At 34.9% G+C, this 14,528-nt stretch overlaps 1 protein-coding gene and 1 long non-coding RNA gene across 4 annotated transcripts; one reads left to right on the forward strand and one right to left on the reverse strand.

The window, feature by feature from the left end:
• Window positions 1–9,757: 9,757 nt before the first annotated feature.
• fkbp3 (FKBP prolyl isomerase 3) lies at window positions 9,758–14,037 on the forward strand. Its single transcript, XM_052535757.1, has 7 exons — window positions 9,758–9,926; window positions 10,580–10,681; window positions 10,746–10,844; window positions 10,925–11,060; window positions 12,791–12,858; window positions 13,681–13,778; window positions 13,870–14,037. The coding sequence occupies exons 1-7, from the start codon at window positions 9,819–9,821 to the stop codon at window positions 13,922–13,924; spliced, it is 666 nt and encodes a 221-aa protein (XP_052391717.1). The 5' UTR covers window positions 9,758–9,818; the 3' UTR covers window positions 13,925–14,037.
• LOC127938861 (uncharacterized) lies at window positions 11,111–12,162 on the reverse strand. 3 transcript variants are annotated; one of them, XR_008148830.1, is made up of 4 exons: window positions 11,876–11,985; window positions 11,590–11,641; window positions 11,200–11,329; window positions 11,111–11,147 (listed from the first exon to the last, which is right to left on the reverse strand). It is a non-coding gene; the product is annotated as an uncharacterized LOC127938861 (long non-coding RNA). The 3 variants fall into 3 exon arrangements; XR_008148832.1 differs by lacking the exons at window positions 11,590–11,641; window positions 11,876–11,985 and adding an exon at window positions 12,110–12,162; XR_008148831.1 differs by lacking the exon at window positions 11,590–11,641 and having other exon boundaries at window positions 11,876–11,958.
• Window positions 14,038–14,528: the final 491 nt, after the last annotated feature.

Consider the following 14,528-nt stretch of genomic DNA (forward strand, 5'->3'; position numbering starts at 1 on the left):
CATCATTATTATTTTTTGCTTTTTTTCATTAAATAATTAGTTTAAATGGAATGTTGGTTTCATTTATTGTTACAGTTGTGGTGCACAATATTTTTGTGGAAACTGTGATACATTTTATTTTTCAGCAGAATAAAAAGTTCAAAAGAACAGCATTTTTTTAATAAAAATCTACTGTAACATTATAAATATCTGTACTGATACTTTTGATCAATTTAATGCATCCTTGATGAATTAAACGTATTAATTGATCTTTATTTTAACTGTTTAAAATAAATTATCTATTAAAATTTAATTTTGCAATATATTCACATAGAACAGCTAATTTAAATTTGAATAATTTTTCATCATTTCACAGTTTTACTGTACTTTTGTAAAGTAAACGCAGCCTTTAAAACAGAAACTTTAAAACAGAATGTGTGGTAGTATGCATTTTATTCATAATTAAAATTATATGTAAATATATTTTAGTATATTATATATTAAAAATATTTAATTTAATTTAATTTAATTTAATTTAATTTAATTTAATTTAATTTAATTTAATTTAATTTAATTTCACATTGATCTCAGTGACAGAGGTTTGGACCAATCACCTGAGCCCTAAATGTCATGTGACTAATATCTCTGTTGCTCATAGTGACACAGAGCTCAAAGCTTCACTAGAGACATTTATGAATTATAAATATCTGAGTGTGAGTTTGCACAGTAATGTTGTTCACTGTCACTCATTAGCGTGTGATTTATGTCTGAACCTTCATAGGAGCAGCATATTAATCTCACTAGTGAAAGGCTCTCCGCGTCATTATATTCAGTGCACATATTACTCCATTATCTCATACCGCTCCTCTGAAAGCCACAAACATTGATTTATGCTGTTGTCTTTGCAACAGCTGGCCGTACCCAGTCTCTCTTTAAATCATTCTCAGAGATGTTGTATGTGTGTATGAGTGAGTGTATGTGTTTGCATGTATATGTAACTTTGCATACTGCATTATTATGAAACATTTTGTTTCCATTCTACAATCTCTAGACAATATCTCTGGAAATGGAAAGTGTCATACTGAGTCAGAACGAGATTGTGACGAGAGCCAGATGTTCATGTGGTTAGTAAAGTGCAAATAATGTGGTAAAGTCACGTCAGGTGAAGGGCGGTAACCTTCGTTCCCTGCGGAGAGAATCGTGATGTGGTGCCGTGACCCTGAACTCAGCTCCTCATTAGTGCTCATGTCTCTCTCTCCTCATCATCCGTCTGCATCACACACTTCTCTGACTTACTTACTCTACGTATAAAGAATTTTAAACCAAATAAACTCTCTAGTCTAGAACATGGTTATTAACCTTATAAAGGCCACTGTGTCATATTTGATTCACAAACTAAGGCTCTAAATGATCAAACTTCACTCGATCTCACTCGCATGTCTATGACAGACGCTCAGACCTTGTGAAATGAGACGACTTTGTGTTTTAATCCTTCTGTTTGCTACATTTGTTTCATTAGGAGCATAGGAAGAGGACAGGAAGTGATGGAGAAACAGGAAGTGACATGAGCCTGTATTAGTACATGATGGTAGATATGGTAGAAAATATGTTTACAGTAATATATTTTGAAACAAATGTTTGGAAACATTTATTTTTTAAGACTTTGAAAAATATAAAATAATATACGTTTCCAAAAATATTTTTCAAAATGTATTACTGTAAACATATTACCAATATTATATATTTTTGGCCTTTTATTTTATCTTTCAGAATACATATTTTAAAATACATTTTTTAAAAGCTTTTAAAAATGTATTTTGCCCTCCAAATATCTTTTTTAATCCATGATAATACATTTGCATGCTACTTTTGAAGACAAACTTTGTTGTCTATAACACACGTGCACAAATAACAATTAATTAAACATAATTAAACATTATTAAATCATTATTAGTTTGGATTTCTAGCAGGCTATTCTATTCACATCTGACCAAATCTAGGTGACTGTAGTATTGGAAATGTATTTATTTCCCCGTAAAATACATTTTTAAAGATATTTTGGTGGAAGTAAATATATTAAATTTTTAAAAAATATAAATAATTGTTTACATCTCATATTTAACATTCAGATTCAGATTCAGAATCATATTTTGGTATACATTTCATTTATTTTAAACCCAGAACATTCCTTTAAAGTGCTTCCACATATGCCTGAATCTCGCAGAATAAAGTGTCTGCGTTTGAGTTCGCGTGTTTTTATCCACATAGAAATTACTCGAGAAATGAAAAGTTCCAGAAGGCTGAATCAATCGTTGTCCATCTCCGCTCTGGAAATGAGCTTTAAATTGTGAGGAAAAGGAAGGCCGTTTTTGACAGCCGACGTGCAAATATGAGGCGATAGAATCTCAATGAGGCTTGAAAAAGGGAATGCATAAATAGATTAGAGTGAATGTGGCCATGGCGCACCAAAGCAAATCTAATTATGAAAGCGCCATATCTCCTGATTTAGAAAAGAGCCGGGCTTCAGCCGAACGGATCCAGACACAGGACGACCGTCTCTGTCACGTATGTGACGCTCACGCAAGTCAAGAACTAGGGTCTCAGATTTCCATGTGAATAGGATGACCTTCAGATGGAGTTTTACTATGACTATACTATGATGAACAATTCAGTTTTCATTAAACTCAAGGATCTGTTTGACTTCAGATGGACTTAGAGGAACAGTTCAGCCAGGAATGAGCTCATGAGTTTGTTTCTTCGTCAGATTTGGAGAAATGTAGCATTGCATCACTGGCTCACTGCAGGTGAATGGGTGCCGTCAGAATGAAAGTCCAAATAGCTGATAAATACATAGAGTCTGTAATCCATAATAACACTTCCTCCAGCGAAAAGTGCATCTGCTGTTGTCTCTCACAGATCTGTTTAGATCTGTTTAAACTCTGCTTGATCTGTGCAGATTTCTCTCCTGATTCAGACCAGAACACTTTTTCACTGGAGGAAGTGTTATTATGGATTATAGACTCTATGTGTTTGAGTTAAAATCATCTTAATGCTGGATGTGTTTCAGGTTGTGTCTTCTCCAGATGTTCACTGATGGACTGGAGTGCTGTGGATTATTGGGATGTTTTTATCAGACTCTCATTCTGACGGCACCCATTCACTTGCAGTGAACAAGTGATGTAATGCTACATTTCCCCAAACTGATCTGCGGCATGACGAATTTTAAACTGTGCCCTATCACAGTAAATCCAGTACAACGTAGAAATATAAACTGATTAATTTTTAGAGGCAGTGCAACAATTCATTTTACAATAATTAAATGACTAACTCAGATGTCGTTCATTTTGCTGGTGGGCTGGACATGCATAATTAAAACAGTCCGGCTTCTTAATGGGTCACGCAATTTAAAACACATTCATAGTGTCCTGTCACAATTACTTGAGCACAATACAATCTGCCATCCTGATTATGAACGCTCACACTCTCTGACTTCATCTGACTGAATATGATCTTATTGTCTTGTTTTTTCAGTACAAACACCTAAACATCCTTAAATTAAAACACAAGTCTCGATTTATGATTGTTTAGATATTTATACCGGAAGACGAGACAGAAATGCTTGTTTCTGAATCAGGTTTTGTTGTGGGAGACTCGTGTATGTTCTGAAGGACACGAGAGCGTCACAAACACATTCGCTTTGGCTTTTCAAGGTTGTGATGTATTATTCAGTTTGGAGAAGGTGTGGATGAAACATTTATTTGGGTGAATCTCTTTTCTGCTCCTGTAAACACACCTTTAGCTCTCCAGCGTATGTGAGGAGGATCCAGAGATTGGAAGTTAGAAGAGACACTTTACACTTTTCATCAAAAGGAGAAAAATATGTATTATACGGGAAGAAACTGAAGCTTGTAAAAAAATAAAATAATAATAATAATAATTTGAAAAATATTTTCTATCATAATTAAAATATTATTTAAAGGTTACTAAAAGGTTTCTTACAACGTTCTTCTAAGTTTATTTACACCTAAAATATAACGTTATTTGAATATTATTTAGAACATTTTATGAACGTTGAAATCTCAACTTTTATCATAATTAAAATTTTATTGTTAAGGTCAAAAATAATGTGTCTTATTAACGTTATCACAAGTTATTTTATTAGTTAGTACATTTTTTATATTCCTAACAAAAACCTTCATTTACATGAACTTATAAAAACAATGTGTCTGGATGTTCTCTGACTGATGAAAATTAGCTTTTTTTCACTTTTTTCAATTTTTTTATTTTATTTTTTTCCTAAATCCTCTTTATTCTGGATTTCATTATAATCATTAAATTCAATTCTGAACACTGAAACGTATAATATAACAAAAAAGTATTTTAAAAATTATGTTTTTAAGGTCATAAAAAATATGTTTTTATTCTTTTTTTCCATTTCCATTTCAATTTTTCTGGATTCTGTTTTTTATTATTTATTTATTTTATCCAATTTTAGCAAAAAAAATACATATCTAATTATTATTATTATTGAATTTAACAACAATTTATTATAATTAATAATCAAAATATGTTTTATATTTATTTATTTATTTATTTTTGTTCTGCATTCCATTTTACATTTTTCATTACATATTAATAATTAAAAAGCATGCCTAATCAAAATTAATAAAATTAATAAAAACAACTTTATTTACAAATTTGTTATTGTGATTATTCCTTAATATACATTTTTAATTATTAGTAATATATTACCCTCTACTATACAATAGAAATATATTTATGTCACAATTTCTTTAAGTTAAACCAGACTTTTATTTTGACAGGTCGTGGTGAAGAGCTTTGAGTTATATATCTCTCTGCATGTTCACTGCATGTTAAACAGAAACTTGTTGTTCTGGGTGAGTAAATGATGACTGACTAGTACTTCTTTAACTTTGTGAAGGTAAAAGGCAGACAAACTGCAAACGTCTACTAAAAACACTGCCCGAGTGATTCCTGAGTGTAATGACTGCATGTGTTTGACTCTTAAAGACACGCTCCTCTAATTTCTGGCTTAAGAATGAGAATGAGCAGAATCCCGTTGGGAGACACTCGCCCAGGACTAATGTTGTCTTTTGCTTTTATTATTGCACTCAAATTAAAGTGATATTTCATAGTCAGGGCTGTTTTCTGGCCCTGTTTCAGTTCATTCTGTGAAAAAAAGCAGGAAGCAGATGATAAAAGTGCATCACAGAGCTGAAAACTTTAGTTTGCAGATATTAAGTTGTGCTTAACCGGTGGATCGAAACTAAACACAAGCTACAATAGCAAGTATCTGGACACTAGAATCACACTTTAAATTCTACATTTTAGGTGTACCTGGTGGACATTTCCACAGACTTTGATGATATATATATATGGGGGGGGGGGGTTATGCCATTGAGAAAGTGCTGCACATTTGATGTATAGAGCTGTATTACAGTGTTATTACAGTCGTCAGGACCCTCGTTAAGTCTCCGGCTGATAACCTGATGTGTGATCCGCAGGATAACGATGATCCCGACTCAACTCTCCTCCGGTCACACGGCTAGAGATCAGCCGCAGAGTTTTCATAAGAACTTTCATAAGAGATGAAGAGCGGTACGTGTCGGTAAAGAGAGCGCGGCGCTCCTGAATAAATCATTTCCCATGATGCTCCAGTGACCGAGCGAATGCTAACGACTAGCGCTCGTTACTGATGCTGCCTGATGAATGTCAATGATGCTCAGTTAAACACTAAACTTCATCTTTCCTGGGATTCATTTCAGCAGCTGTCGTTATTTCTGATGATATAAACACAGCATACAGTCGTGTAGAACTACAGAAAATCTCCAGTTTAACTACAGACAACGATTCGACAAGACAATCATCTGAACTCACTTCTGTTAGACGAGGCTGACGAGTATCGTTTTACTCAGAATAAATCAACCTTTGTGTGGAATATTGTTAAACTGTTTCGTTTACTTGTTTGGTTTTGCAGTGTGTAGTGATGAACATTAAATATCACTGAGATTCTACTTTTTTGTATTTAAAAAGATCTAAAAGACTAAAAGTCAAGAAATAATTGCAATGGATGAGTGTCGAGACATTAAATTAATTAGTCACAATTCTTTTATAATACAAAAATATCATATATGCAAATATATATTAATGTAAATATGTATTATATTATATTTAAAATGACATTTAACAATCATAATATATAGCTTATGTAAACTATGATTTTTTTCTAATTGTTTTTATTAAAAGAAACCTTCATTTTCTGTATTTTTTTATTATGATTTTAATTGCAGTTTAATAAAATAATAATAATAATAATAATAATAATAATAATAATAATAATAATAATAATAATAAATATATATATGTATGTTTTCTTTCCATTCATAAATACAGCAGAAATACTGTAAAATAAATAAATAATTATCTTATTTATTTTCAGGTATTTGTGCTGTATTTATGAAAACACTGCTTGTTACCCAATTGTTTATATATATATATATATATATATATATATATAAAAATAGGAATGTTGATATATTAAATTAATTTCTCACAATTCCTTGAAACTCTATGATCCCAGAAGGGGATATAAATATGATTTTGATTCATATCTTGATTTCATGTGGGAGTTTTAGAATTTTATTTTAGATTATTACTTATTATTTGTAATTATAATGCATTAATTTAGAAATGTTTTAGTCATCTTGAGGCCCTGTCCCTAGAATCCTGCGCTTCTGTACCTTGAGAGAGTTTGTGTGAGCAGAAAGGTGAAGTAGAACAGGCTGACTCAGAATGGAGCGGAATGTGCTCTTGAACCCTAAGCAGGTCGCAGGTCACAGGTCGCAGGTCGCGTGCCGTGAATACAGAGCGGACATATCTTCGGCCATCAGCTCATCGCCTGCAGAATAAAACAAATAAATCATGCTTTCTCTGGATCTCTTCCAACGTCCAATCAGCTGTCTACATAGGGAGCTCCCTAAATAGACAGCACTGAACTGACAGCGCATCTCAATTCTCACAAAGATGTGTTCTATGTCCTCACGTCCTTCCCAGTTCATTCTTTGAATGCAGTTCTCAGAGAGAACACGAGTCCTTTCTCGGGCCGGAGAGGATCATGGGAAATCAACACACAGACACTTACTGGAGGCCGGCTCTCTTCACTTCTCCTCGTTTATTTCCCATCCCATCCCCTTGATGGATCGCGCCATCAGTGAGAAATAATTAACGGTGCTCCAGAGGCCAGTCTGACTGAATGCAGCATCAGTGAGGGGTCAAAGGTCGACTGCTCTTAGCAACATTGTTCTAAAGTCTAACCGAAGTCCTTTCAGCGTTTACACCTCGGCAGAGATTTCAGTCTGTGTTTACTGCAGTTGTTTTCTGTGTGTTATCTCAAAACATCCCAGCTGAACACTTCTGTTTCGTAGAGTAGGTCAGAGTAGAGAAAATACAGTAACAAATTAACTGATTCATTTAGAATTAAATCTACCTAAAGAAACTGTGACATTTGTGACTTAAAATTACATAGCGTTCTACATTACATCTGCCGTTCAATAAAGACAATTATAATGTTAAAAGAATCGGATATTTGTAATGGTAGAAAAATTCTGACATTTAGAACGTTAAAAAACATTTATAATAAAACTAATAATACTTCTGACATTAATAATGTAAGAAACGACATTTATAATGTTAAAAAACATAAATAATGTCACAAAAGACATTCATGATGTTATAAAAGACATGTTACATAAATTCTGAAATTTATAATGTAACAAATGATATTTATAATGTTACAGAAGACGTTACAAAAATTATGAGATTAATAATGTAACAAAAGACATGTTACAAAAATTCAGACTTTTACAACATAAAATAATACATTTATGTTACGAAAGACATGCGTTCCGAAAATTCTGACATTGATAATGTAACATAAGACATTTATAATGTTACAAAACTTCCGACATTTCTAATGTAACAAAAGATCTATAATGTTACAAATTACATTTTCTTTCCACACTGGCAGATATTTGTTCTTGTTTTCAGGCATAAACGCTCTTCATTTCGGTTGATTGTTCAGAAGATAATCTTTAATATCTAAAAGACCTAACAGTTTCTTGAGCAGTAAATCATCATATTTTCATGATTTCTGAAGATCATGTGACACTGAAGACTGGAGGAATGATGCTGAAAATACAGCGGAGCATCACAGAAATACATTACACTTTAACACAGATTCACACAGAAAACAGATGATTTTTTACTGTATTTGTGATCATATAAGCAGCATATGAAAGCTGGTTTCCTGGAAGCCAAACTCTGCCCGGCTCAGCTCTGTAATCTCTGAGAGCTGTTTAACCCTGACGGTGAAAAAGCTTGAACAGAGGACTGTTTCAGGGAACACACAGTTCTGCCATTTCTGATATGAAATATAATTCCTCCCCATCCAGAGATTGTTTTCTTATATTATTCAAGTCTCATATCAGAGCAGACCGATTCAATTTAGACCCAACATGATGGACTCTGAAGATCTGAGGAGATTATTTTAACCCTGCGTTGTTTGTCCTTCTGGAAACAGACAGCAGCTTTAAATGAGGATCAAACGGATCAGATCAGAGCTGATTACAGAAGCATATGTTTTCATACGAAATTAAACATTATTTTAAATGTTTATTTTTTATATTTCAAAGAGCGTTAAAATGTCTTGTTGCAATTTCAACATTAAAGGTCTCAAAAAATGTTTCTTACAACGTTGTCAAGTACAACATCATAAAAATGTTTTCTCTCAATGATACGTATATCAAATATTAATGAAGTTATAAAAACATTCCATAAACATTCAATATTAGGCTTTTTTTTATAACTTCTGATCAATTCCTTGCTGAATAAAAGCCTTGATATGAGTGTGAATCTACTGCCCTCGTGTGTTTGTTCATGCCAATGACATTTATAATATTGGATTAAAAACATACGAGAATTGTTTAAATTACTAAAATGTAAATATTAGTATAGACTCAATTCAATTAAATGTATAAACATTTAAATCTTTTATATGGTTTTTATTTGCTATTCTTCAAACATGATCTGAACACACTTTATGAAGAGATTTTACAGGCTATGAAATAAATGACATATTAATTTCCCAGACAGGTGATTTTCATATAAAACATCAATAAGATGTGAAGAAACTTTCTTTTTTTTTCTTTAATTTACAAAATCAAGACACGAGAGCTTCATCTGTCACCACAAATATGAAGATTTTAATACGCATTATTAATATTGTCTAATCAGTGAGTCTCTTGCTGAAATACTGCACTAAATAATCAAGTACTTGTTCCCAGTTCAGTATTAAATAGGGAACAAATTATATGCATTTTAATACATATAATGCATAATGATATATAATTTAATTTATGTATTGTATATATTTAAATTAAATGTGTATGTTATTACATTAATATTTGATATATTCATACATATTATATATAATAATAATAATAATACATTATATTTAAATAAGTAAAATTATATAAATATGAATGCAATACATTAAATAATATACTTTATTTAATCATATATATATTATTTTCGTTTATTAAATTTATTAATATGTTAACTGCACGTATAGATTTATTTATTAATAATTAATAATGTAATTGCAAATAAAATAGGATACAAACACTGATATAGATCAGTGGATACAAGGTAACCATGGTAACAGTGGAGAATAATGGAGAAGGGTCTACGCAGCTCTGACTGCCGCTGTTCCTTTAAGACGCGCTGAGCGCTGATTGGCTGTTCACCGGCACGTGCTGTTCATGATGGCGGCGGATCCAGAACGAGCGTGGAGCGACGAGCAGCTCAAGAGTGAAGAAATACCGAAAAGAGAGCTGATCACATTCATCCAGGAGAACGCAGCGCACTCGGTAGCGTTACACTTCTACCGCATTCACCGCTAAAAGCTCCCGGTGTGACGCTCAGAGTCACGGAGTCACGCCGCAAAAGCGCATGCGTCACATCTGTGAATATACTCATGCGTTTATGTCGTTTGAATTAAAGGGGTCGTGTGACGTTGCTAAAAATAACATTATTTTGTGTTGTTGGTGTTATGCAATGTGTTTATGCGGTTTAAGGTAAAAAAAAAAACATTATTTTCCACATGCGGTAAATTATTGTTTCTCCTCTAAGCCCCGCCTTTTGAAACACGTGGATTTTTACAAAGCTCATCGTTCGGAAAAGCTAGGTGTGCTCTGATTGGCCAGCTATCCAGTGCGTTGTGATTGGCTTAATACCTCAAGCGTGTGACGGAAATGTTAGCAGCTCACCATACTGTGATGCTGTGTAAAACCCGTACAAACGAGGCAGTTGTTGGATCCAGTGTGGACATAATTACTGATTATTATGACTTATACTGTCTTTTTACATGTTGCTTTGCATATCGCCCTGCGTAAACATAAAATCTGCATTTGTGAACCGAGAAACGACAAACAACAAGCGCTACTCTACACTGCTCAAAACGCAGGTTTAATTCATCTGTCATCATTTTTCTCAAAGTTCTTTTTATTTTCTTTATTTCCAGTTTCTATCTGAACACAAACTTCTTGGAAACATCAAGAATGTGGCAAAAACAGCCAAGAAAGAGCAGCTCATCGAGGCGTATAACCAGCTGTTTGAGAGCAAGGTAACAAACACACTCAGCTTTGTGCATGTGAATTATATTTCCATGATTGCTGTGTTTTTCTCAGAGGTTTAAGGGCACAGACGTGGATGCCGTGACTGAAAAGGTTCAAGCTGCTAAAATCAGTGATATTCCCAAAGAGATCAAGATGGAGCCAGTGGATGAGGTACGACAAGCATCATTAGAACCTTTCTCCTGTTCACTCGTCACTTGTCAATAATTGATTGTTGGTTGGTTGATCTTCAGGGGCCTCCGAAGTTCACAAAGACCATCCTGAAGAAAGGAGACAAGACTAACTTCCCCAAGAAAGGAGACACTGTGAGCTGCTGGTACACGGGGACACTGGAGGACGGGACTGTGTTCGACAGCAACATCCCTGCTAGTGAGACACGCGTGCAACACATATGCCACGCTAACCTCAACAAGACACGCGACGCGCTAACCTCAACAACACACACGACGCGCTAACCTCAACAACACACACGACGCGCTAACCTCAACAAGACCCACGACGCGCTAACCTCAACAAGACACACGACGCGCTAACCTCAACAAGACACACGACGCGCTAACCTCAACAAGACACACGACGCGCTAACCTCAACAACACACACGACGCGCTAACCTCAACAACACACACGACGCGCTAACCTCAACAAGACCCACCACGCGCTAACCTCAACAAGACACACGACGCGCTAACCTCAACAAGACCCACCACGCGCTAACCTCAACAAGACCCACCACGCGCTAACCTCAACAAGACCCACGACGCGCTAACCTCAACAAGACCCACGACGCGTTAACCTCAACAAGACACACGACGCGCTAACCTCAACAAGACCCACGACGCGCTAACCTCAACAAGACCCACGACGCGCTAACCTCAACAAGACCCACGACGCGCTAACCTCAACAAGACACACGACGCGCTAACCTCAACAAGACACACGACGCGCTAACCTCAACAAGACCCACGACGCGCTAACCTCAACAAGACCCACGACGCGCTAACCTCAACAAGACCCACGACGCGCTAACCTCAACAAGACCCACGACGCGCTTACCTCAACAAGACCCACGACGCGCTAACCTCAACAAGACACACGACGCGCTAACCTCAACAAGACCCACGACGCGCTAACCTCAACAAGACACACGACGCGCTTACCTCAACAAGACCCACGACGCGCTAACCTCAACAAGACACACGACGCGCTAACCTCAACAAGACACACGACGCGCTAACCTCAACAAGACCCACGACGCGCTAACCTCAACAAGACACACGACGCGCTAACCTCAACAAGACACACGACGCGCTTACCTCAACAAGACCCACGACGCGCTAACCTCAACAAGACACACGACGCGCTAACCTCAACAAGACCCACGACGCGCTTACCTCAACAAGACCCACGACGCGCTAACCTCAACAAGACACACGACGCGCTAACCTCAACAAGACACACGACGCGCTAACCTCAACAACACACATGACACGCTAACAACGACACACACACACACACGACATGCTAACGACACACACACGACACGCTAACCTCGACACACACACACGACATGTTAACCTCGACACACACACACACACGCTAACAACGACACACACACGACACGCTAATCTCGACACACACACACGACACGTTAACCTCGACACACACACACACACGACACGCTAACCTCGACACACACACACACACACAACGCGCTAACCTTAACACACCTTTAGAAGAAGCATGTCCCAAACTTTATATTTCTCATGATTATTTGAAATCGCTATGGAAGAGATGGGCGTGGTCAGCAGAGCTCATTATCATTTAAAGAGACATGCACCGGAACTAGCAAAGCTGCTTTTGACGAGGGAAAAGGGAGTAGTTTTACACGATTATTGAGGAATTTTACGCAGAGTATGTTACAGACATTTCAAGATGACCCTAAAGAAACAAATAAACTTGTGGAAAATGGGACTCCTTTAAAACATATTAAAAATTATACTTAATATTAAATAATTCACCATAAGCTAAATCTGTTTTTTGTTGGGTAATCAGATCATAGTTAGTATAAATGCTCTTTTATTTGATTTTTGTTTTTCAGCTGCAAAGAAGAAGAAGCAGACCAAACCTCTGAGCTTCAAGGTTGGGATGGGGCGAGTGATCCGAGGGGTACAGCACTTCATACTCTCTTATCATTTAGTAGTTTAATTATTATTATTTTATCTTTAGTATTTGCCTTTTTAAAGTCTATACAGCTTTGAATTAAGTTTTATAATTTATTTTATTTTAAAAGTCTGTTATCAATTTAATAAAAAAAGTCATTTAGTTTTTAGTTCCTATACTTTTTATAGTTTTTATTTTAATTAGTTTTAGTAATTTCATTTTTTTTGTCATTTTAACTATGTAATTAGTTTTTATTTTCCTAACTAGATTATTTTTGTATTCTATTTTCATTTTAAAGTTTAGTATTTTAGCTATAATTTCATTGAATTTAAATTTTATATATATATATATATATATATATTAGTTTTCATTTTAGTTAAATATATGTAGTATATTCTAGTACAAGTCTAGTTTAAGTTTTATGTTTCCTATTTTTATTTAAATTTTATTTCCATTTTTAGTAATTTAGTATTTTTTTCTACAAGCTTTTTTATATTCTAATTTCATTTTAAAGGTTTAGTAATTTAGCTGTTTTGATCGTTTTTATTTGTTTGTAGATGTCTGTATAGTTGTTTTAAAAAAAATTGAAGTTAGATTCGATTTTTATATTTTGTTTTCATTTGTTAAAAGTTTTGTTTCATCATTTATATAATTCTTTTTAACTTCTGTAGTTTTTGAATAAGATTTTTTATTATCAGTTGATTTATTATTTTTAGATTTTATATTATTATTTATCGTTTTTAGTAGTTTAGAGGGGTATGATGGTTGTGTGTTGTTGACGCGCGCGCGTGTGTGTGTGTTGTGTGTGTGGGGTGTGTGTGTGTACAGTGGGATGAAGGCCTGCTGGTGATGAGTAAAGGCGAGACGGCGCGGCTGGAGATCGAAGCTGAATGGGCTTATGGGAGGAAAGGCCTTCCTGACTCCAAGTATCCTTCAGTATCAGTGTGTGTGTGTGTGTGTGTGTGTGTGTGTGTGTGTGTGCCTGAGACGTTCTCCTGCCTTAACCTTCCTCTCCAGAATCCCTCCCAATGCCAAGCTGATCTTTGAGGTGGAGCTCGTCTCCATCGATTGATGGATGAAGCTGTTCATTACATCATGATGGAGATTCTTCAGTCTGACAGGAAAACTTTTCTGACTATTTTTGCATGATTGTAAAGTTCCAATAAAAGACAAACCCTGAACAAACCCAGCTGTGTGTGTGTGTGTGTGTTCATAAATATATACACTTTACCAGTCAAAATTTGGGATTAAAGAATATTAGTATAAATCCTCATATTATTCTGATTTCTGAAGATCATGTGACACTGAAGACTGGAGGAACGATGCTGAAAATACAGCGGAGCATCACAGAAATACATTACATTTTAAAGGATATTAAAATAGAAACCATTATTTTATATTGTAATAATATTTTGAAAGATTACAGTATTTTTCTGTATTTTGGATGAAATAAATGCAGTGTTGATGAGCAGAAGAGACTTCTTTAAAACATAAAAAAATCATTCTGATCCCAAACTCTTGATCGGTAATGTGTACTGTATATAACTATTTATTTTAAATTAATATTATGTCTCTGTCTATAGATATAAACTAGTAGAGATAAAAAAAAATATTTAAATATTAATTCGTCTCTGAAAAAATAAAATGAATGTTATATTTACAAGTCATTTGCTGTT

Source organism: Carassius gibelio, chromosome A20, assembly GCF_023724105.1.
Source record: "Carassius gibelio isolate Cgi1373 ecotype wild population from Czech Republic chromosome A20, carGib1.2-hapl.c, whole genome shotgun sequence".
In the NCBI taxonomy this organism is placed as follows: domain Eukaryota; kingdom Metazoa; phylum Chordata; class Actinopteri; order Cypriniformes; family Cyprinidae; genus Carassius; species Carassius gibelio.